The sequence below is a fragment of the Protopterus annectens genome, chromosome 6.part0 (assembly GCF_019279795.1).
Source record: "Protopterus annectens isolate FY-2018-M chromosome 6.part0, PAN1.0, whole genome shotgun sequence".
Taxonomy (NCBI): Eukaryota; Metazoa; Chordata; order Ceratodontiformes; family Protopteridae; genus Protopterus; species Protopterus annectens.
Window position 1 is genome coordinate 269,872,616 of NC_056737.1, and position 26,506 is coordinate 269,899,121.

Genomic DNA, 26,506 nt, shown 5'->3' on the forward strand with positions numbered 1-26,506 from the left:
ACAAAGGTGGTGCCACAACAGAACCTGGGAACTATCACCCTGTAAGCCTGACCAGCCTGGTCTGCAAAGCTATGGAGCGAATTATCATGGAACTCAAACAGAGACATTGGGAACCTCCAGGCACTGGACCCTATCCAATTTGGCTTTGTTAAAGGCAGATCTTGCCTCCTAAACCTAGTTGACTTCTTTGAAACAGTTACCAAAGGCCATAGATGAAGGGAAGGTAGTCCACACAGCCTACCTGGACCTCACTAAGGCCTTCGACACCATTCCCCACTCTGGCATCATAGACGAGCTTTAGCAGCTTGAACATTAACCCCTATGTCACGAGATGGGTGGAAAACTGGCTCACAGATAGAACAAACACCGTCAAAGTTGCAGGTCCCATGTCCGACTCTAAACCAGTCACAAGTGGCATCCCACAGGTCTCGGTCCTGGGACCCCTTCTGTTCAGTATATACTTCTCTGAGGTATAGGCAAGCAGGGGAGGACTACGGCTGACCAAGTTCACAGATTACTGTAAACTGGGGGCCATAATCGACTCTCTGGCTGACACAGACATCCTCCAGGGGGTCTTACAGAGACAGATACCTGGTGTCAAAACCATGGCTTCAAGCTGAATGCCAAAAAATGCATAGTCATCCCCCTTTGTAAAAAACTAAGTGCCCACGAATTACCACATAGGTGGTAATCCACTAGGAACGGAAAATGTAATTAGGGACCTGGGTATATAGTGACCTCTCCTTTGATAATCACATTGGCAAAGTGGTTAGATATTCCTTCTATGCAGCCCACCTAATCATGAGTGCGTTCACCTCTAGATCAAGGGAGGTCATTGTACCCCTCTACTCATCACTCATTAGACCCATAATAGAGTACAAAGCCCCATTTGGTATGTATCTTAATTGGCACATGCAACAGCTAGTAAGACCAAAGAAGTACTTCAGTACTTCACCAAGAGGATCATGGGCCTCAAAGAGATGCCCTATGCAGCTCGACTAAAGAAACTCCAGCTCTACTCGGTTGCTTACTGCCTGCTCAGAGGTGATCTATGCCTGATGTATAAGGCCATGTCCAACCCAGAATTAATGGATATGGCTCCACCTCAAGAAAAACAAATCTCTTAAGAGCCACATGCTCCAGTGAATTAAACCTCAGAAAAGCAATAAACATGACGTGCTGGAGGGATGGATTCCTGTCCCAGAGACTTCCCTCGCTCTGGAATAGAGTACCCAGTTGATGTTAGGCAGAGCCCCTTGCAGACTCTCTTCAAGAGGAATCTTGATGAGTGGATGAGAAATTGTAAATTTACCCCTGGGATCACTTCAGTGGCCCTGCTAGACAGAGGCCCAGGAAAATAATTTAAAAGAGAAGCGAAAGCCAACACATTCTGGCTAGGCTTATAAATCCCCTTGGGCAGACAGCCTAGTACCTACCTATGAACCTACACACTCTAGGGACCTACACCTTGTCACCACAATAAACAGAACATGCCAGAGGGATAGATTCCTGTCCCACAGACTTCACATACTCCAGAATAAACTACCTATCTATATCAAACAAAGCACCTCATTAGCACTCTTCAAGAAAAATCTTGATTATTGGATGGGAAATAGGAAATTCACCCTGGGGATCACTTCTGTGTCTCTGCTCGACAGTGGCACAGGAAAATACATTTCTTGGGTGGCGAAAGCCAGGGTACCTTTTTGGCTGGGCTTGTATAGGCCCTAGGGTCGATAGACTAGTACCTACCTATGAACCTTTGAGCCTTGCCTAAAAAAAGTAATATGGGGACAGCAAGAGCCTTGGCCAGTATTCAGAAGCATAGGGGCGACAGGTGCAAACCATCTGAAGTGAAGCAACAAGACTTGTCTATCATGTCATCCAGGCAGACAGAGACTGGATCCCCTTTGAATGACAACAGAAGCTCAGCCAATTGTTGAAGTTTATCATCTTTCTGTTATATTGCAGTATCATGTAGGTGAAGGTAAAATGCTACTCAATGTTTGACCCTGTGTGTGCCAGCATGTGGTGAATCAACCCATATATGATATGGTCATGGCCTATGCATACAATACACTCACAATACACATAGTATGATAAGCCTGCTGAGGTTAGCAAATGTGAAAAAAACCTTTGTGCAAACTGTCAGCAAGTAATGTCTGTATTGCAGCCTGTAACTCCATACTGCTTGCTGAAGTGTAAAGACGTACTTAGTTTGGATTAAGAACACCGCACTTGGCAACTGTGTGTGTGTGTGTGTCTGTGTGCGTGTCTCTCCCTGGGGAGGAGCAACCTTTTTGGGGACTACTCAAACACCTTAAAAGTGGTATACTCATCTTTGTCAAGTCCGATGATGTCACCATCCTATAAATATACCTGTGGAAAGGTGAAATCCCAGTAATGTGTATATCGCGTTGTGTAAATGCGTACTGCTGTAGTATCACAATGTAGTTAGGTAGGGGTTTGAATCCTGCACTTGCCAACTGTGTGTGTGTGTGTGTGTGTGTGTGTGTGTGTGTGTGTGTGTGTGTGTGTGTGTGTGTGTGTGTGTCTCCCTGGGGAGGAGCAACCTTTTTGGAGACTACCCACACCCCTTAAAAGTGGTATACTCATCTTTGTCAAGTCTGATGATGTCACCAATCTACAAATATACCTGTGGAAAGGTGAAATCCCAGTAATGTGTATAGCGCGTCGTGTAAATGCATACCGCTGTAGTATCATAAAGTAGTTAGGAAAGAGTTTGAATCTCGCACTTGCTGAGTGTGTGTGTGTGTGTGTGTGTGTGTGTGTGTGTGTGTGTGTGTGTGTGTGTGTGACACCGTTGGCCAATGTGGAGGGGGTTTTGATTTTTCTAGTGTATGACATATCACAATGACAACTGTATGTGCATTACACATGTAAGGTAACTGTGGGGCAAATCCATATACATACATGTGACCTGAAGTATTTCATAGGTGGGTACTCTGCTTTCGCCATGACCGCATGGCGAAAGCAGAGTACCCACCTATGCTTTCGCCATGACCGCATGCGTTATCTTTGCCAGAGCGTGCTGGCACTTTGCAGACCTTAGGTCACTTCTGTATGCTTGTGACAAGCTTAGCCACTGCAGTGATCCCTGGGCTACGGCTTCCGTTTCACATCCACTCATCATGGTTTCTATTCAAGAGTGTGAGTGAGGGTTTATGTTTGAGGTATATTTGAAACCTGTTCCAAAGCAAGCAAAGTCTGGCAAAGATGACTAACCATTATAGGTGTGCAACAACCTCTGCGGATCTGCATGCAAACCCTTTATTGCTTATGTGCTCCACAGAGAGATTTCAAAAATCCCTTTGGTAATGTGATTATCAAAGGAGAGATGACTTAACACATGGCTCTATGTATACATTAGTACCTGTTCCACATTTTGGGGGCTACTACCCATGTGGTACTCTGGGGATACTTTGTTTTCTAAAAGTGGATAACTATGCTTTCTTAGGCTTACAGCTTTACAGCATAAGTTTGACACCAGGTATCTGTCTGCATGATACCCTTTTGGAGGATGTGTGTCTCATCCGGAGAATAAAGCATAGCCCACAGTATGCACTGTCATCAAACGTGGGCAGACATATCCCTACTGTGTTTGCTTGTACCTAAGAAAGCTATATGCCAAACAGGAGTGGTCCCAGGACTGAGTGCAGGTGAATACCACTTGTTACTAGAAAAGAATAGTACAAGGAGGCTGCAAATGTTACTGTGTCCTACATTTGTGCGTCAGTTGTCAAGCCATCATCTAACAATCGTTTATGGTCAGTCTGTTGAGGTTATGTCTAATACCAGTAAGTGGGATGGTTATGATTTGCTGGTGAGCTATAGCTTGGCGGTGTTGACCTCCCCTCCCTCACCTATAGCCCTGTTGACTGGCTTGAAGTCTACTAGGTGTAGGAGCCATGATCTGGCCTTTAGAGAACCTAAGTGGGTATGGTGCAGTGTTTGCAGGTTCATAATGTCTCTGTTAATGAGTTCCATAATGCTGTGCTCCATTGCCTTCCAGATAACATTGGTCTGGCTTATAGGGTGAGAGTTTCCAGGACCTGTTGTAGTTCTACCCGTAATCAATTTATGTTAACATTTGCACTGGGTGTGACGATCGTGGACAGGTTTAAGAATATTAGAGGGTCAGGCCAGGTTTGAAGGTTAGTAGACCATGCCAGATAGGCAGGATTATGTTGGTTTGTACATGTGCTGAGGAGGGATGCAGAGTATACTGTGAAATAGATGCTAAGGATGAAGCCGCCAGGTAACAGGAAAAGAGGAATGCCTAAGATGAGGTTTATGGCTGTGGTGAGAAAGGACGTGCAGGTGGATGGTGTGATAGCGCAAGATGCAGAGGCCAGGAAGAAATGATGTACTGTGGCGACCCCTATTGGGAGTATCTGAAAGGAGAAGAGGAAGACGTAGCTCAACCCTTGTGGACTATGAACACCATTACCGTGTGTCATTCCACAAGTATGTAACCTGTATAGAGGCTGCATCCTGACAAAGCATTTAGGTGAGTGGTGACTTCATATGTCAGCTTGTGTATGACACAGCCAGGGATACTGTCCAGTACCATTGCCAGTGTGGTGTGTACTTTGTCAAAGAGATGTTTTAACTAGAGTGTCTGTGAATCATCAGGTTTTACATTCTTCAGGGTGGTGAAATCCGCATTCAAATGTCTGACAAGGAATTGGTAATGTCAGTCAGATAAGTGTACTTTCTGACCACTTACAGTAACTGTGACCCGATCTGAGATTTCCCCTGTAGATTATGAACAACAATGAAGAAAGCTTTAGTGATGTGTCTTTGGAATCCTTGCCATTTTGTACTTTGAAGTTTGCCTTGCATGTTTATTGAGGGATTGTATTTTCCCAATGATACTGAGCAGAGAGGTTATCCCTTCTTGGTATGCAACTCTTTTGGTACAACTTCACACTTTCTACTATATATTTAATTTATGGCAGGGGTCCATGAGACTAATGCACTTCTACTGTATAAGTGAGAATTTCTTGTGTTTGTGATAGCACGGTCCATGCAACCCTGTAGGTGAACAGCGTGCATTAATAAGGATTATGCAGCTGGGACAGTGTTAACCTTAGTAATGCAAACCAATGACAGATAGCAAAAACAGCATCACCTACAGCACAGTGTCAGCCCGTGTCATACACACACGTGTACTCAAGTTCCAAAATGTGTGTAGTACAACGCATACTAGCCACCAATAGAAAGTATGGAATGTTAACACTGGCCAATACAGGGCATGTCATCTTGCCCATGTGTCCAGTATGCACATACATGCAGACAGTGCACCTCCACCATGTTCACAAATGTACACCTGCAGACCTGTGCTGCACAAACTCCACACTTATTGTCCACTGTATAACACTTGCTGACACAACACCACACATCAGCCAAGGGGCACATGTGCCAACAAAACACAACTGGAATAAACACTGGTGGAAACAATACAATATTGCTAATTACAGCTTTAATGCATCATACCTGCTCAGCTACACCTTCAAGGATATCATTACACTTTACTGCTGACAACATGCTACACATTCAGCCATTGCTATACTTTATTAAAGTCACACTGTGCATCAGCACCATCTTAGCCTGTTCCTGCATCAATGTTACAGATGACAGGAGGTGGCACAGGTTTCATCATATGTACAGGGTGTGTTGTTGATTTGCCAGATGCCAACACTGAGCCATACAATCGATGTGTGTGTGTGTGAGGGCCATGAGTACTGTTACGGGCCAATATTGATGTAATGTGTGCGGGTATGTGTTTGCCCTAGGTTTATGATTTGTGTGTGTGTGTCTGCATGCACACAGTTCCACCGTGTGGCTGCCATATACGGGGATTTGTGAGACAGCTACAGAATGTACCTGGCAGGCTTTACAGATCACAGTCTCTGGCCACGGATACAGAACCTGTGCCTGGCAGGGGTGCTACAGACAGTATCAGGTACTAATTCAGACTGAGTACTATCCGAAGAGGTAGATATATGTCCACTGGATCCAGGTCCTTGCTGGGACTGGCCAGAGCCACGTGCAAGTGGTCTTCTAGGACGGTCTATGGACAGCCCTCCTCAACATTGCTGGGGCTGGTACTGGCACTACGGGAGCAGCTGTGACTTGCTGGACGTCCACGGCGACCTCCAGCTGCTGATGTTGCTTGGCATATGTCCACGTTGACGTCTCAACCATCCCGCACCGTCCTGACGCATGGACATGACATTGTGGAGGACATCCAATGTCTCACCCAAACGTCTATCAATGACCTCAGTGTAATTACGTATGGCATCTGCTAGGTCACAGATACTGTTATTTACAGAGGTGTTATGAGCCTTCTGTGCCCTTAGTGCCTGTCTGGTGTACCGCTCCATTCGTGTCTGTGCCTCCATGGCAGCCTGGAACATGCGTGTGGTAGAAAGAGGTGTGGCACATCTGCCAGGGGCATGATGACCAGCAGTGCTCTGACGAGAACCCCTGGGCATCTGCCTATGTGGTACCGTTCCAGACATCTGGCTATGGCTGCTGTGTACTGATACATGCGCCATAGATACCACACTGTCCCGGCCAGTGCCAACTGTACATTGTCCCTCAGCTAAGGGCAGTGGTGATGATGGATGTACAGGCAGTATGACTGTGTGCATGGATGGGTTGTAGATTTGTGTAGTGTCAACTGGTGGCCCAACACCAGACCCTGACAAACCTGCCTGTGCCTCAACACACCTACCCTCATGATCACTGTCTGTCTCAGTGACATCAGGTTCCCTGCTGTACTGAACCGGCCCCACCTCAGCACCTGTGAGAGGAAAACAGGAATCACATTAAGACTTAAACATGATGTCAGACCACATTTGCACATGCACACATGTGCACATGCGCACACACAAAAATACAGTCCTCTCTAAAGCAGACACACAACACCAGCAATCTCATAACATACATAATAGCAGGTGATGGTGGGGTACAGTATCACAAGCAAAACAGTCATATCACACATGTCAGCATGCAGGACATGTGTTGCTCAACAGCATGCAGTGCAAGTGTAGACAGTATTTGTCACTAACAGTATACATGGCTTTGATGCATGTGTTTTGTTATTAGGTGATTGGCCTCCCCTTGGAACACAATGCATACATGGGCACAACATTGCTGTGCAGGTATTCAAAACTCTGTAATGTACTGTGCACCATAACAAACAGGTGTACATACCATGGCTGGATGTGTATCTGTGTGTCAAGTAGGTATCCAATGCTGATTACAGCCTCTGTGTCTTTAGCAAATAATTGTAGACACATTTTTAGCACATGCATGATAAGTATTCACACAACATCAGTGGTGCATGGATAATTGATGGAATACCATTCGGCCACATACCCAATGTACGGTACTTATGGTGAGTGTAGATCATATTGTGGACATGCCAGTGTCATCCATGACAAGGCATGCTAAAACACAACTGCATATTTAAACACTAAACATACCCAATGTGTGTCATATGACCTAGCCACTCAACAGCATCACAAGACATATATGTGTCAGTTATGCAAATGGTGATTGGTATGCATATTGTTTAGAGGTGCATATGTGTGCACACATGCAACATTAAGGTGTATAGCAATGAAAGCTATGTGTAGTACTGTGGTTACAATAACTGGATGGGGTATAGTACCACAGGCCATCATCATGAAGCATCATGTGGTCACTCAAGGCTACAAATGTTTCCCAAATCAGCACTACTCATGCTGTACCGGAACTGTACTACCTTGGCTACATTCACCATTTCACAACCAGTTGTTACATGTGTTTGTAAGGAGGCCAATAAGGAGAATTCCTTGACATGAATGTGTAGTGTGTTGCAGAGTGTTTAAATGCCCCATGATAGGCCTCTACCCCTCAGGTATATTATGTGTAATGTGTGGATGAGATTTTGGATACTGGAGTGTCTCTACAGAGGGTTTGGGAATACTTTGTGTAGCATGTTAAAATGCTCTGTGTATGGCATAGATGTGTATGTTATGTGCATGTTGAGTATTAACTGTGCATATCCAATGGTCACTACAGTCTAGCCACATTTGTTTGAGATGATCTGGGTATTGCATGTGTTTGAGGCAGCTAATCACATTAGTGAGATGTGCACGGTCTTACACCAAACATGCACAGCATGCATTATGGGTAGGTGTGTTACATGTGTACATAGCCTACGCCTTAACTATGACATGCACTTTTTATTTACAATAATAAATGTAGAACACACTCACCAGCATCTGTCCGCTGCCTTGATGTCACCCCAGAGGGACCTACATAGAGATGAGACAGTTTGTCAGTGGCCACAACTGTGGCATTGCTATTGTGTATTTGCAATCTTACAATACAACAACAGTTGACATTCACAGGGCTAGAGATTATGTTCCAAATGATCAGTATTGCATAACAACAGGCTCCACATCTTAACGACACACTCCACATCTCACATATGCATGATCTACCAATACAGATAACATTAGTCTACAGATATGCCATGTTACCTACATGCTCCATGTGTGCTTGCTAGGTGGCTCCATCCTCCATCATGGTGTATGTCTGCTGCTGCTGTTGGGCAGGTGCCACCAAGCTCAGGAGCAGCTCCTCCACTCTGGTGAGGGGGGATGAATATTAACACCACCTCCTGTTGCAAGCTGTTGTCTCCGCACATCAGCAGCATGCTGACGGACATGTCTGAGAAGATCACTGCAGTGGTGGTGTACCTGCTCATATGTCTGGTTATGCAGGCCTACTTCATTTACCTTGCGGACAACATCTTGCCACATTGCAAGTACGCTCCTGCTGGTCCTGGCTGGTTCGTGAGAACACGAGACTGTAGTGCTGAATCATATTGGTAGTAATTATGTCATCTTCAGCACTACTGTAACTGGGGTTCCTGTGATGTGCCATGATCCCTGGAAGACAAATACGAAAATATGTCTGAGCAAGTCATATGGCACATTTAACATTATACAGTACAGATATCACTGAACTGCCATATATAGCAACCTATTAGCTAACCGAGAGTGAAACACTAACTGCCACTTATCACTGCTCACCCCACAACTGCTTGGAAGTGCCTGGCTCACTCTCAATCTAATGAACCATGTTCTGCACAGCAACAAAATAAAATCACTATATAAGACTATACAAGAGTACCTAGCACACTGTATGCAACACGATGCACCACCTAGCCAAAGCAGATATACATGAAGCTGATGTGTAAAGAAATATATCATCCATCACAATGAGTGTAAGGTCCAGTAAATGTATTACTATTATACCACACAACTTGTTAATGGCAAACCAGTGTCCAAAATATGCGCACAATTGGGAATATAGGTTGCATACTGCTGTAGTACACTTTGAATGTTGCTAGATATGCAGTTATATGTTTTACCACACATATGTCAAAGGACATGTTACAGACAAACCCACACACACATCAGAGATAATTACAAGACACAATGGTATGACAACCCAGACAACCTTTCAGTGTGTACTATACAGTACTGTGTGCCAGTACTTACACAACCTTAATCTTGACAAATGCAATCTGTGATGAATACAGGGACCACACAAAACAGTGGATGCAAGCAATGTGGACATGCACCATACTTTGCTGTACAGGCCCAAAGCTTCAAGTACTACTACAGTACACACAGAATTTGGATTCAACATCAGTACCAATCAATAATCATAGATGTAGTGCTTTAGCCTCCAATGACACACCCTAGTTAAAACCAAGGGACTTAATCACACTGTATGCAATAGCACTTTTTCTGTCTAGCAACAGAATACACAGCTTTTGCTAGGATCAAAACAAGGACCCATAATACCACGACATAAACAGTTTCCCACTAAGCTATCCCACAGATACATATCTTTGATGTATTCACAAACACAGTGACCATCACAGTCAGTTAACAGTACACAGAATCTATTGCAACAAGTAGATGTAGGTGTGTATGGGTATGTGTGTGTGTATATATATATATATATATATATATATATATATATATATATATATATATATATATATATATATATATACACACACACACACACACACACACACACATACATACATATACACATCCACTGGTGTACATATACATATATATGTAGGCACATATACTTTTCACCTTTCATAGTGAGAATATCAATTATACAAAGTATCTGAGGTGTACAGTAATGTAATAAAACAGCACAGTCTTGGGATAAATGCAGTGAAGGTGTTCACAGCCCAAGTAGCTTTAGCAGACCTCACTGGCTTCAACATTGCAAACTGAACAAACAACCTACAGTGTTTAACCACCACATGCCATATACCAGCACTGTATGCGGTCTTATTTGTCACACACTAAAACCTACATACAAATATGTGCATACTAACCTTCACCAACATATATATCTCCACCCTTCACAAGCAGTTGCAATATGTCCCCTGCTCTATGCACATATACAGATGTGAATATATATGACACACATATTTCTCCGTATGTGTGTGGCATACACACATAAGGTCCACACTGTTGTAAGTCCCTGGACCTCACAGCTGAACTGTTGGGACTTGCTGCAACACAAACTGGTATCACATATGAACACACACTAACATTAGGGGGGTATATATGGCTACAAATGCTAGATAAGCATACCAGACTGCTACAGCAGTTTCCAATGCTAAGCTACACATATTAGACTATCATGCATGTGTTGTTCTGTTACACCCAAGTTTATATAATGTCAGCGCTAATCCCCCAACAGCCATTGGCCACACTATTGTACAGAACACAGATAACATGGATCAGATCTTTGACATTTAATGCTGAGCTACACATTTCACAGGTATGTCCCACTGCCCACAGGTACACACTGTATCGTCCATAGCAGTAGTTAAGCAGAACATCTATGCATAAATAAGTACTGCTGCCACATATGAATGGTTCACATTATGTAGACTATTCTTTCAATAACATCTACTACATGCCAGTAAATACATTATGTGTCACATACCTTTCCTTTGCATGATTTGGTAACATTTCTTTATCTCGGTCTCTCTCTCTCTCTGTCTCAGTCTCTGCAATAGAGTGAGTGAGTTTGTTGGCAGAGACTGCAGCCTGCTTTTGTAGGTATTTGCACATGAGCATGTGATGGCCTCTGCACCAATTAGTGGCCACCACTAATTGCATGCAAACTGCTGTGTAGTAACTGCAGTAATCACTGTCATAGCAACCCAGTACTATAAATTGCTAACTCAGGTGGGCGTGGCCCTTTCAGCTTTCCAAATGGAGATCATCCTTGTTTGCTGTGGACATCATTGTTTAAGACAGAAGTTTGGTATAGTTCTTGTATCAGAAGCCGGGGTGTATCCAAAGATTTACATTTTGTACTCAGACCTAATGTTGCTGCTTCCAGTACCCACTTGTCAGTGTAGAAATGCACTCACCCCTCAAAATGCTACCCCAAGATACATAGAAAGATGTGCGTTCTTTTCAATGTTTACAATTAACTGCCATACAAAGCTTGTTATTGGGATGTATTCCTTTGGCACAAGAACTGTTTGTAAAATGCTATACTGCGAATATTCATTTACTCAGTTCTAAACAATTTGTGCTTTTTTAGTGTTGACATTAGCACACGCTGCTCAGAAAAACTGGACATATTTCAGTACTGTGAGTATGCTTACCTACATCCTTGGGAGACCCTGCACACACAGGCATATTCTACATTTGGGTAGGGGTGCAGAAGTACAAAGCACACAAGTATCACTGTGTGGATTTTATCTTGCTGGACTTACAGGGTTGCTGTGTACATGTTAGTTTATCAAGGCAAGTAGTCTGTCTGCGTAACTCCCAACTGTGGACCTATCCACATGGTAGCCAGACAATAGCCTGTTATTTTTTGTCTGTGCACCACACAGGTCTTTTCAGCAATAGAGCAATGGCATTGTTACAGTTGGTTGCTACCAGTACATGGCTACATCCATTTGTATTTCAGTGCTGCATTCCTACATAAGGGTATGCTTCCGAAACTCCTTCCAAAGCTATTTGAACAGTGTGAAACAGCAGACAGGCTGATATGCCTCTGTGTTTCTGCCTCTGCCAGACCTCTCAAACACTCAGGTACATATTTGAACAGACTCAGGGAAAAGTAAAGAAAAAGTCAGGGACACCTTTAATATGTTAGTGCCACTAAGTTGAAACATTGAGAGAATCAGAGCATATGAATTAATACACCTTTTCTGAAGTAAAAGAAGTGTAACTCTTAATTATACTGTCATTATTCATTGAGTGTAATTCACCACCTTTCTGGCCAAAGTCAGTAGTTTTAGGAGGGATTCAGAGGGACAGAGCTAAAATTTGTGTCAAAATCAGGGACATCCCTGGAAATTAGGGACAGTTGGGAGGTATGGCCTCTGCCCTAAACAGATATGCCAGTGTTTGTCCTGCTGTGATGGGGTGTAAAGTGATGGTGTAACATTATTTCCTGATAGAATGTCTGTTTCTCTTATCACAGTCATGTAATGTAATCCCACAACAACTGTTGGTAAAGATCCACAGAACAAGTTGTGTGGTATGGCATTCCTATTTTTCCTTTACATTCACTCATTCTGATGCATGATATATTCATTTCAGCACCAACTTGTATATCTACCGTGGCTTAGTGGTACTTCATGTTGTGTAGTGTGTACAAGGTCTGGGGTTCGAGACTGACAGAGGTGTTTTATTTTGCTCTTGAGCAGAACAAGGGACTTCACATACAGAGTGACTAAGGCACTTTTAAGCAGTTGTAAGTGGGTTTGCACGATGTTTAACAATGCTTAGCTAAGCGCAAACAAGCGCACACTCACGCAAACCCGCTAGCTACTGATTAATAGTGCTTACTCCTGCTAACCCCCGTGCTCATTTCTTTGAAAGAAAAGAAAAATGGGGAGATATGAAAGTGTTGAAAAAGGGGCACAAAGAGGGAAAGACAGTATGGAAAATAGCTCGGGATGTGCAGGAGGGGTGTAGGGAAGGTCCATAGCTGCCCATTTCTTTAACAGCAACAGCTGTGCATATGGAATAAATTTGGGAGGTAGATTTGAAACTTTCAACCCCTGAGAGAGGGGTGAGGACAACAAAGTATGTTGTAATGCCAATTAAATTACATTTTGTGTGTCCAGTGGACATGTGTGCAAAATGGGCAGCTATGTATGGGGCGTAATTTTTTTTTTGGGAGCAGACTGCCCTTTTTTTTTTTTTTTTTTTCAGGTGAGAGTGGAATGTGGAGTAGTGGAAGTAGGTATATTTGAGGAAGTAAACAGACAAGACAAACAAGATGCATACAGGGGCGGTATATGACACGTGGTGGGTGAACACCTATGACGGGGAGGGATGTTTAGAAATCGCAAGCCCATGAGCCCACAGATGGAAACAGTAGGACTGAGGTCCCCACCCATGGGCAGTCACCACTGCACCTTCATAGCCCAAAGAGTGGCTGTGCTGGGGGCTGTGTAGGAGGGGCAGGCTGACCCGGGAGTTGCGCCACTCGTGCCTCAAGCTGGCGTAGAGGTTCTGCAACAGAAAGTTCAATCTGTCTACACACCACAGCCCGGACCGTTCGAAGGGTGATAGGTGGCCCTCCTCCACCCATGCTTGCACGGGGGGGGGGGGCGAGCCCCATCACCTGTAGCGCTTCCACCCGAAGGTGGCACAGCCCAATGTAGGAGGAAGTCCCAGGCTGGGCACCGGACCTGCTGGTGCCAGGTGCCATGGCCAGCTGAGGCAGAACAGGTGGGTCCGCTGGGACCGGCCTTCCCATACGAACTATGTTTTGGAGGGTTTAATAAAGATATGGGTTAGTAACAACAGCATTCCCAATTAGTTATAACAGCATGCAGAAGTATTCCCATTAACCCAACACACCAGATTTTCAACAGTTGAAAAGCAAGCATAACACATGCATATATAGAACAATAGTGGACATTACAACAGCATGCAGATTGAATTGATGGCAACAGGCCACCAATATTGTGGTATTTTAACAGGGCACATGCTTAGAAATAAAAACAAATATTTATAAACCAACAGGACATATGTCCCAACAAATGTTTTGAGATTAGACATACCGATTGGTGTGGAATTGCATTTTTTATGCACATACAGTAGGGTGGAAAAGGATATCTCAACAACTTATATATCCTTCTAATTTTCACTACATTCATATTAACTGCAGTTATATGTCCCTTACATGTATTATTACACTACCCAATATCCTTGTATTGTGCAATTGGATTTTGCCAGATCATTATATACATGAGCTGTATCTTACATATAAACTGCCCAAGATGCAGATGTTACTTCTACATATTTTGAGAGTTGCTCACACACACTACTGCTAAGATGGTACACTGACAGCTCTACTTTCATATAATTATCTAGATATGTTCAGGTGAAAGTATTGGTTATATGTTTACAGCTCCCTACATTTTTGGCAGCACACTGACATTTCCGGGGAATACAATACCAAGCTACTCATGTGCCAGATTAACCTGCACATGCTGGGCATGAAGCAACAGTTGAGGGCTGTAAATATGCCTAAAAGCTACTAGCACTCCCTTCATCCACATTATATGGGCCTACCCAAGTGTGGGTTAACACTGCTTAATACAAAAGTACTATTTGTAAAATGCAACAGTACAACATATCAAAGAAAATGACACAGACGCACTCCAGGATTTATACATTTATTAAAGGATTATTACACCTTTATTTATTGGCTTAAAAGACTTTTTGAAGGCTCTCTCATTTATTTTATATAACAGTACATGCAGAATAATTACTAACCTGCCTGATGACAGTTTTTGCAACCTATCTTCATGGGCTTGCTGATTCATAGCACGGACACCTGCAGCTGTGAAGTAAATGCAGTGATATTGAGACATACCTATCCATAGTACAGACAAGCATAGCAATTCTTAACTACTTAATACAATAGCTACTTACTCAGTAGTGGGGCATTATGCATCGCACGGGACTCCTGGATCCACTGGTCCAGTTGATCCTCCTTACGTCGCTTCAGGTCAGAATAATGCTGCTTGACCTGCTCACCAGTCTGTGGAATGCCAGTGGCACTGGTAAGATCACAAGCAAGACTGTTCCAGATCTCTGTTTTATATTGGGTGCCCTGGTACTGGCCCCGCAGGAGTTTTTCCTCATGATTGTGGACAAGGAGCCAAACCATTAATTTGGACTCCTCAATGCCCCAGCGTTGCGCTTGAAATCGAGTGCCTTCTCCAACACCGGCCATGCTGACTGCAGAAGGGAGCTACAACCAGTTATGGCATGTATTCCCACCTGTGGAGCTTAAATATGCCTCATTTCCCGCACTTATTTGTGATTGGCCAGTTTTGAAAAAACTCAGCTGTAGGCACACCCGCTTAGCTGATGTTGGCAATGTTTAATATTCCTTTGATAGATATGTGTCTGTTGAAAGTGCATGGTTATGAAATGCTGTAATGGCTTAGTGGTTCTGTACTGTGACTGTAGTGCACAGTATCCTGAGTTCGAGCCCTGTCGCTGCTTTTTATTTTCCTACTGGCCAGACCTGAATGGTTAAGGTACAGTAAAGGAGGTGTGGCCGTGTTTAGCCAACTTTGCCCGGCGTTGCGCTGGGTTAGCACGGTGTGCAGCTATGTGCAAAAATGTTGTAGTTGTGCTGGTTGGAGCAGTGTGCAGCTACGTGCAAAGACATTGCTCTTGTTCACGCATTGCTCAGGTACGAGCAATTGGTTTTAAATATGCTAAACACTGCTAAAGTGTGCTTAGCAGTGTTTTATATTGCATAAAATAAGTTAATCATGCCTCAGAATGCATAACCATTTCACCTTCATATATATATATAATTTGTTCACTACTACATATAACATTTGAATGCTTTTTACAAAACTTATACATGATATATGTCAGGAAATATTTTTGTATACTGATTTCCAACAGAAAATGGAACGTGGAGTAGTGGGACTCGAACCGGGAATGCCTCCTCTTTGTGTGAAGGCTCTAACCACTACACTATCGCTATTTTGCTTAATTTGCATATATATTATCCTCTTCGGTGTCTAGGCTGCTAACTGTAGCTAAGCAATGGGCAAAGCCGCGCAAATACGGGCAGCTATATCGGAAATAAAACAAAAAAAATACATTTCTTTTAATTTTTAAATTTGTACAAGGTTTAACATATGGAGGAGTGTAGTGACAATGTACACATGTTAGCGGACTGGCTCATTAAACTCGACATTTCTTGGGTTTTGTCAGTGCAGGGGCATGGATTTTTGGACTGCTCAGCAGTCTGACCCGCCCCCTACACTTGTCCATGCTCCGTGTAAGCTTTAGAGTTGAGGCAGCACACCCTCATTAATATGCATGGCGCGCTGCCATCATACTCTTAGACTGGCCTTTCCGTGTAAGACTAATCTAGTCTTACACGGAAGATTAATGAATCCTGGGGAGTGAAAATGTTTCTGAGTCCCTTTAATTTTATATACAGCTCAGGCATATTTTTAACAGAGGAGAATTTGTGGACAATAATTAATAAAGACTTGCAGTTTATTTGGCAGGGGAAGAGGGCAAGGATTAACTGGGATAAGTTGATTCTTCCAACAGAACAAGGTAGCGTAGGATTACCTGATCTGAAGTGATATTTTAGAGGTACACAATTAAGGATCACATAACACAAGCAGAAGGTTATAATTCAAGATGGAAAGGTATAATGATGATGAAGCAAGGGGAATGTTCAAGAAATAAAGACAGAATATGATTTTGGATGTAGATCCTTAAGGAAAATAACCATACTGAAAATTATATTTATAAAGTAGTAGAAAGTATTCCAAGAACTAAGCCAACATGAGAATGGAGAAAGGAGATTTTGGCAATAGGGATGACTGCAAGTAGGGATACAGAAAGTAAGAAAGAAGGAGCTGGAATGTATTGGATAAAACTGACAAAGGAACCAAGGTATTTGGAGCAAATAACCATAGGAGGAAATGTAAAAGAATGGAATGAGGTCAAGACGATGTTTGCACTGCAGGCTAGAGAGCACTTTCTCTACCAAGGATTGCTATCAGAGTATAGCCAAAAAGAAAGGGATTGAGAATCTTAAGTTAATGACCTGCTCTGGTGGTGTGTTCAGTCAAATCTAGAACAGGAGCTACTGTTAAAAAAGGGATGAAGTAGGGCACATAAACGCTGCATAATGAAGAATCAGAGGAGGTTACAAAAGACTGGTAAGAGAAACTGGAAAAGAAATTTATAACAGAACAATGTGAGAACATATATGTATATACGGCTCCCAAGAATGCAACAAGGTCCAGAAGGTTTAGGATCATTGCCTGGAAGTGTTTGCACAGGTATTTTTACACTTCAAGTAGACTTCAGAGAATTTTTCCTAGATGGCAAAAGTTGGAGGTGTGATGGGAAAGAAAGATGACCGGCAACATGTGCTTTGGGAGAGTAATGAATTAGCAGATTTTAAAAATTCACCCTAGAATACTCTTGTCAGAAATACTGGATGAGCAAATTGCTGTAACTAGGAATATGATTTTTTGAACTAGGACACATGATCTGAATTGCCTAGACATAGTAACGCTGTTGAGTCTGTTAGCTGCCAAAAAAAGCAATTATAAGAAAATGTAAAATAAAGTCTAAACCAATTTTTTTTCCCAAGTACTGAATACTTTAAGAGACAGAAAAGAAATGAAGAGTCTGAAGAATCTTTAGAAAAGGGAATGATCAAATTACATATAAATAAATTGAAATTGTGGAATCAAGACATGCAAAATAATGTTCAGGAGTACTGAGGTTTATGGAAAGGCAGGAAAACAGCAATTTATGTAAAGTTGGACTTTTGATAATTACAAAAAAAGAAAAGATATGTGATGTATAACATATGTACATGGAAAATTTTAATATGGTTTATTTTATTTTGTATTAATATATGTTTGTGCGTGTCTTAAGTGGCAATCTAACAAGTTTTTAAAAATGCATACTAAAATAAATAACACTACATTTTGTCAAAGTAAACTGACAAAAAATTAAATGAAATAGAGCTTTAGAAGAATTCATTTTGTCACCTGTACATTGAACTGCAAATAGACAGTGTGGGGTATCTGAAATAATTTGAACAAATGCACTGCAGTACAGAAGAACCCATGTCTGCACACAGCCCAGACATTTTTAACCCCCCCCAAAAAATAAACCAGCACCATAGCAAACCATAGTATGCTTTGTCCTGGACTGCAACAAATGGCAATGCAGAAAACCTGAAAATATAAGGGTCTGCAATTGTGTGTGTGCATATATAAAATTAGCAAAAGCAATGATGGCAACCATCCTATTAAAAAAATCCTATAATACAGAATTTACTGGTGATCACCACAAGTTGACAATATGTTTAACTTTTCTGCACCTACTGGCCAACATGTTTTAGGTATACTACTCAGTTGCATTAATAACACAAAAGCATTTTTAAACAGCATATTAGCACAATAAAATTCAAGACTTACGGACTGACACTCTGCAAACTTGAACTTCTTTGTTGTCCACACGATACAAATGATAGAAGCTTGAAAACATTAAAAACATAAGTCAGTATAAAACACACTTCAATTATACATTTAGAAGTCTTTACTAACCCCTCATAAAAAAAAAAAAAAAAAAAAAAAAAAAAAAAAAAAAAAAGTCAAGTGATTGATAATGTTTCACTGGTTCTCCTTTCATGAGCACCTCTCTTCTGATTAGGTAGCCATGTAAGTAGTTAGGCATCTCTTGTGTGTTAAATCGACAGAGTAAGCAGGTATTTTAAGTAGGACACGGGAAGCATTTGCATTCCCTGATACAATAATAAGGCTACTTAGGAGAGTATCTGAAGGATCAGAGGCAAGAATTAAAGTGGGTCTCCACTTTGCCATGCTGGCACGTCTACTTTTCAGATTTACTAAAAGCCAAAGGCAGTGACTGTATCTTACTTTGTGACTTTTGATGAGGTACAAGAGTCCTGAAATGGTGTGAGACAGTCTCAGAATTACTAAAGCACAGAATTAACAGTCACTGATGGAATAGTAAGTTCCAATTAACTAATGTTGCATTAGCAAAATTTAACTTTTTTGGTGGTATTTGCCAGCAGCAGAGCATTAAGGGTGGTATTATGTTCACTTTGAACAAAAGCAACTTTTATAATCACTTCAAAACACAATTATTTATATGCATTGCAAACAGCTTATCCATAAAAAATACTTAACAAATCCAATGTAATACAAAAAACAGAATAGTCAGTCTCAGATGCAGTCAATATTCTTTCTGCTGCGGTTTTACCCAACACTGCTAAACACCCACCCTAACATAAGTAATACTTGCTGATAAAAAAGCAACACAACATAGATATAATAAACTAAAGTATACAAAAGGAACTTAGAACAGTGTGAATACTGGGCTACTAAACATCCCACATGTTAAATTAACGTACACTAACGAAATACCAGAACTTGAAAACTCTTAGCCCAGTAAACATTAAATGGCTCAAAAGGACAGTAAACAAAACCTTTAGGATAGGAAATGAATGCCCTCAACTCATCCATTCAAGTTAAAGACAACTTTAGTGCATTCACTGTAGCAATACTGTACTAGGTCTACCTGCTTTTACTCCATAACCATTTTCTAACATTTTCACTTTCTCTCTCCTCTCTCATTCAAGACTTCTATGATATTTTCTGACCTAGGTCCAAGCTCAAATTTCTTTTTCCAAGTTTTCGATTGCTTTTTCTATTTAACCAAAATACGGATGCTAAATGCTGGAACCCATGGAGATATTTAGTGCAGAGTTCAATAAAACGTACAAAAACAAAGATTTCAATTCACTGAGGTGTGCTTTGGCCCCAATACCAGGCACTTCATCAGAACAAGTAATTAATATACTTCCCCCTCCTTTTACAACCCCCTCCAATAAAATGACATCAAACAATGCAATTTAAATACAAATTGCAAATAACATTTAAAGCTGAATGACAATAGCCTTTATTATAATATTAAATACAAAAAGTAGCCTAACACCATATGAATCACAGGAACATACCATAAAAACATAAAACATTTTTAAAAACACTGTTTGAATACATTTAAAACACACATAATAATACCCATATCTATTACATAAAAAGAAAAACTTAAGGCAAACACCATTTTGCCATTAAATACATAACTTTTAAAAATATTGACTAAAACCAAAAAAAAAAAAAGACTGAAAAGTTAAATTAGAATTTGTTGTCTCAACTTCAATAAAGGGTTTATGGAGACAACTTCATTCAAACCTGGGACTTAATTTTCCAAACCATTTAATATTATAATAAAGGTTACTGTGATTTGCTACTACAGCTTTAAATATTATGTGCAATTTGTATTTAAAAAGACATGCATCTGGAGTATTTCTCCCCAGGCCTCCATTGAAAACTAGCTCATTCCAAATCGGACTTTTCCCGGTAAACAAATGTTAAATAAAATAAATTAAAACATTTCACAATACTCACGGTTTGTTTCCTAGTCACCAGCTTGCAAGTTTATTTTAACCTGTTCTAATATACCAAATCTGAACTCTGCACACTGAGAATTAACAGAGAGATGTCTGTACAAAGCATTAACATTTTTATTGTTAATATCGTATATATGCTCAGATATAAGTTTACGTGAACATCTCCCAGTTTTACCAATGTAAAAGCTTAGACATCCCATACATTTTGCAATATACACCCATTTGGTTGTACAATTTCCACTACTTAAATGCACTTTAAGGTTCTCCCCATATCCAAATACAGGGTGTCACTTACCAAAATGCTCTTTTGTAGCACATTCCTGTGATACATATGGTGGTAGGCTCTTTTTATATTTAATATTATAATTAAGGTTATTGTGATTTGCTACTACAGCTTTAATTATTATTTGCTATTTGTATTTAAAATGATGTTATTGTCTGGTGTTATTTTATTGGATGGGGAAGTGTATTAATTACTTGTTCTGATGAAGTCCCTTGTATGAGGACAAAAGTGCTCAAGAATGTGCTATTTTCATAATCATTTCAGTTTTGAGATCATCAAATATATGCTTTCCTTCTACAAGAGCACCAAGTTTCCATGTTACTATGATTTACTGTTTAGTGTTCTGTTTTAAGAGGTGCAATTAATATTCCACACAAATAGAAATGTGAAAAATTTCATTAAGATGGCAGAAATATGTCTACCACTCAAACATTTGCAGCATAACATTTAGAATGTATGTCTATCACTCTTAAACATTGTGCAGCGTAACATTTAGAATGCATTAGAAGATTACTCTTCAGCTGCTACAATACTTTTCCAGTTTTACAATCACACGTTTAACCTGTACTGCAGTAGTTCAACTCCAGTACAAGCCAAATGCTAGTTTTTCATTAGTGCTCTTTTTAAGTGTGTGCCTGGCTGCCTCTGGAATTTAAAGGAGCACTTTGACTCCAAATTTATAAGTGGTTGAGGTTACCTGGGTATGTTTATAATGTCTGCTGCTTTCTTAGCATCTTTTTTCTTTGACTTTCTTATAACTTGAAGGTAGTACAATGACCAGTAGACTATATATTTCTGTCTACGAGTAGGAGTGCTGCCAGCAAGTTGCTAACTCAATAATGGCTTTTCTGATGTGCCATAAAATAAATCAAACTTGACAGCACAATTCAACCAAAAATGTTTAATCCAAAAGAGCTTTCAGGTTCAAACAACCCTTCACCAGTGTATAACATCTAACAAATGACAGCTTCTTTATATACTAATCACACACAGCCCATTAATTCAACAATTAACAATCAACTAAAAACTTTTAAAGTAAAAAAACTCCTAGTGCAGGCACATTTGCTTATGTTTCAAAACAGGTTTCAATGATACTGTTTGATTTAAACCAGGAAATGAATCGGCACCCATCCGAAGAATCCATTCATATTCCTTTATTTCTAATCTATTATTAGTATCACCTCTTCTCACATTTTTAAAAACTTTATCTATCACCTTAAAGGTGAAAGTATGGTCATTTTCACACTCCTTACTATGCTTAAATAATGAATTGGTGCTGACATTCCTTCTAATATCTGATTAGATGCTTGATGACTCTGTCTTTAACTTCCTTACTGATTTTCCTATATGGAAAGCTGCACACAACTTACAGGTTGCAAGACAGACTACATTTACAGAATTGCATGGTGCAAAGCAACTAAACATGATTTTCTTCCTAGTTACAGGGTGAATAAATGCAACATACTTAGTAATAAAGTCACAACAAGTATAACACAGAATGGTCCCATGTTTGCTACAAATATTCCTGTCCAAGGTGATATACATATGAACATTATTGTTTTAAACTAGGCCAGTTGCAGTAAGAAAAACTAGGGGCCTTGCCAATTAAGGGACACAATTCAGGTAAAGATCTTAGTATGCACCAATTGTTATTTCTAATTCTGTTTATGTCTACTCTATTCCTATTAAATGTCGTTATATATCTTAGTTTTTCATCTTTTTTTTGGCAAAACTTGCACTTCAATCAATTCAATAGATCTTGTTCTAAAATAAGGTTTAGCAGCAGATGATCTTAATTTTATTACATCATTGATTTCCCTGTCTAGCATTACCTCATTATAGCCCCTCACAAGAAACTCATATTTTAATTCATTCATTTGTTGGCAACATGTATCCATTTCTGTATTTAATCTGCTCATTCACATAAATTGCACTTTAGTTATACCTTTAAAAATATGTGAGGGATGCATGCTATTATGATGTAAAAACTTATTTTTATGAACTGGCTTTTAAATACTGTGGTCTGTATATTAGTACCACTGTAGACAATAGTGACATCAAGAAAATTAATACTACTTGGAGAACTAGTCCATTTCAAAATCCAGTACTTGATTTTCAAGTATTCTAAGAAGGAATCCAGTTAGTCTCTTGTGCCATGCTCTCAGTATCTTGAACGTTATTTGGGAAAAAGAGATGGGTATGGCAAATGGCAGGGTAATGCAGATTCATTTAATCCTACCTGAACTGCCAGGCAATCCAATATTCCAGCTAAATGCTATATCTGTTACTTTTTTAGTCATTCTTTTACTGTTGACGTAGTGATTTGTAGTGATTCATACTGCAGAGGATACTAGGGTAAAACATGTATATAGTTTTTAATCACTGTACTGCACTACACTAATGAAAGGGTCCTTCCAAAGTATGAATGCTTGTTAAAGATATTTACCACTAACAGAATAAACTAATAAAGGAGTGAAGATCCCAGGTTAAAAGTAGCTAAACTGCATGACAATTTAAGAATTAGTTGGAACGCATACATTTTGCTCTGCCTAAACAATCAAAACCTGAAACGGCAGTCAAGACAATATACAGCAATCAATTGTACTATGGTGAATGAAAAAGTACAGTTGTGTACACTTACCATAAATGTAGATGTTCGAGTGTATTCACTGTATTAGTCATTACATTTGGGTAATCTGCTGGCAGGTTGCCCTCAGTCAGCCTGAATTCCAAAGTCTTGGGTCCTACGTCGGTTGCAGTCTCCTCTTCCATGACATCAGGTCGTCAGGGGTATAAAAACATGCAGCCAACGCCATTTTCTTTAGTTTTTCTTGCCCCCGATGTCAGGTGCCCCCAAAAAGGTAGCAAAAAAAAAATATTTTGTGTGTATATACACATATACATATGCATCAATATAAAGTTTACCTCCATCTACAAGAAAATACACCACATAGACTGTAGAAGATAGTGAAGGAAAGATAAACTCCAGAATGACAGGGTGATGGTGGGAGGGTAACCTGGACTGCAACAGTGAATACACTCGAACATCTACATTTAAGGTAAGTGTACACAACTGTACTATGCTCTTCGTGTTTCACTGTTGCAGTCATTGCATTTGGGTAGAATCCCAAAGCTATGGTTGGGAGGCTGGAGCTAAACAGCATTAAGAGTGGCTATAAGGCCCTGCAGAACTGCAGTGGGAAAGCCTGCCCTGGATTTAGAGTAGAGAGGCAAATGATAAATGCTTTGCAAAGGTGTGAACAGAACTCCAAGTAGCAGCCTCTAGAATGTCTTTGGTTGGTACTCCCCTTAGAAAGGCTGCTGAGGTAGCTGCAGCTCTGGTGGAATGAGACCTAATGCCCTTGGGCACAGGTTTACCATGGTGTAAGTAGCAGAAATGGATGCAGTGGCTTATCCACTTTGAAATTTTCTGCTTTGATATAGCCTTTCCTTCTGATCCTGCAGCAAATGACACTAGTAATTGCTCAGTTTTTCTTAGAGCTTTAGTCCTGCTCAAGTAGAATCTTAGCTGTGTAGGTCCAAGGAATGCAGAATTCTCTCCCCCTTGTTCTGCGGATTTGGATAAAAGGTTGGCAGATGAATTGTTTGGTTAACAGCCACACTGGAGACCATCTTAGGCATAAAAGTAGGATTTGTCCTCAGAGATACCCTGTCTGGGTAAAATATAACAACAGGCTCTACAGCCATGAGGGCCTGTAGCTCTAAAACTCTTCTTGCTGAAGTAATTGCTAGTAGCAGAGCTGTTTTCCATAGCTTTATATCAGCGGTAGCAGCTGGTTCAAATGGAGGCAGGGTGAGCTTTTCCATCACATAATTGAGGTCCCATGCAGGCAGTTGTGATCTTTTAGGCGGCCTTAAATTTTTGGATCCTCTAAGATACTGCTTTAGTAAAGGATGCAAAAAGACTGGTGGCTCTGTATTGTAATGAGCCGAAATGGCAGAGGTATGGATTTTAAATGATGAGAAAGATAGGCCTTTGTTAAGTATATCAGTTAAGTATTGCAATATCTGAGGAATATTTGGTTCTGCTGTATCAGTTCCTTGTGCTCGATTCCAAGCACAGAATCTCTTCCATTTGTTAGCATAAGATTTTCTAGTACTAGGCCTTCTGGCTTCCAAAATGACATCTATCACAGCTTTACTGAGAGGAGTTGTTTGTATGATTACATGATCAGCCATGCTGCCAGGTTTAGAGTCTGTAGTTGATTGTGCAGGATCTGATTGTTTTGCTGGGACAGTAGCTGTGGTCTTTGAGGCAAGGTCCAAGCTGGGTATTGAGACAAGTTACTTCGGACTGGGTACCAGTATTGGTGGGGCCAGTCCGGGGCAATTAGTATCATCTTTGGTTTCTCTTGTCTGACTTTTAGGAGGACCTTGGGGAGAAGAGGCAGAGGCGGGAAGGCATAAACTGATAGGTTTTTCCAACTGAAGGACAGGGCATCCACTTTCCATGCTTGTCTGTGGTAAGTCCTTGTGCAGAATTTTTTCAATTGATAATTTTGAGGAAAGGCAAATAGATCTATGTCTGGGCTCCCCCATTTCTCTTTTATCATGCTGAAGACTTGTGGATTTAGTTTCCACTTGTGAGGATCCATAAGATTTTGGCTTAAATCGTCTGCCAGAGTGTTTTGTTTTCCTAGCAGGAATTGAGCTTGAAGATGTATTTGGTAGGTCAAAGCTGTGTCCCACAGTGCCATGGGTAATCTGCATGGGGGTAGGAGTGTGTGCCCCCTTGCTAGTTTATATACCACATGACTGTGGTGTTGTCAGTCTTTATCAGTAGTTGTCCTGGATGAAGTAAATCCTTGAAGGCTGTTAGAGCATTTTGAACAGCTAGCATCTCCTTCTGGTTGATATGTAGATGCATTTGTTTTGGTGACCATATGCCCTGAATGCATCTTCCTGCCATGTGGGTCCCCTAGGCATAATCTGATACGTCTGTTGTCATGGTTTGGCTGGCAGGGGGTAGAGTGAATGGCCGTCCCATGTTTTGGTGACATGCCTTTGTCCACCATAGAAACTCCTGTTGCAGACAGGGAATGAGAGGAATCATTGTTTCCAGACTGTGAGAATGTTGACTCCATAAACTTTTTAGGTACCATTGAAGTTTCCTCATATGCAGTCTTGTACATGGAATCAGTAGGATGCAGGATGCCATGAAGCCCGGAGCCTGCAGAATTTGTCTTGCAGAAGACTGTGTTTTTGTTGCCATCAGTTTGAAGTAGTCAGTTGCCTTTGCTTGTCTGGCGTGAGGTAAGCCATCTGGGCAGTTGTATTCAAGCTTGCACCCAGGAATGTTATGTTTTGAGAGGGTACCAGTTTTAATTTCTTTTCATTTATTGTGTACCCTGGGCATGTTAGAAGCCTTTTTCACAAACGCCAGGTGTCGAAGGAGTGTCCTTGTTCTCTGCTTGAATGAGACAGTAGTCCAAGTAAGGATATATTTGTATACTTTTTGTCTGCAAAATACAATTACTGGTGCTAGGCACTTTGTAAGGACCCTGGGCACAGTAGATAAGCCAAAGGGCAGTGCAAAGAATTGGTAATGCATTAAGCCAGCCTTGAATCTGAGGTATCTTCTGC

At 40.8% G+C, this 26,506-nt stretch overlaps 1 protein-coding gene across 1 annotated transcript in view; it reads right to left on the reverse strand.

Annotated features, from left to right (window-relative positions):
• LOC122804259 (transmembrane protein 87A-like) overlaps nucleotides 1-26,506 on the reverse strand; it is a gene marked incomplete in the record, with an annotated part of 1,166,529 nt that overhangs the window by 328,776 nt on the left and 811,247 nt on the right. Inside the window, 1 exon segment of the mRNA XM_044074023.1 lies at nucleotides 18,602-18,660. Coding sequence (XP_043929958.1) covers nucleotides 18,602-18,660 — 59 coding nt within the window.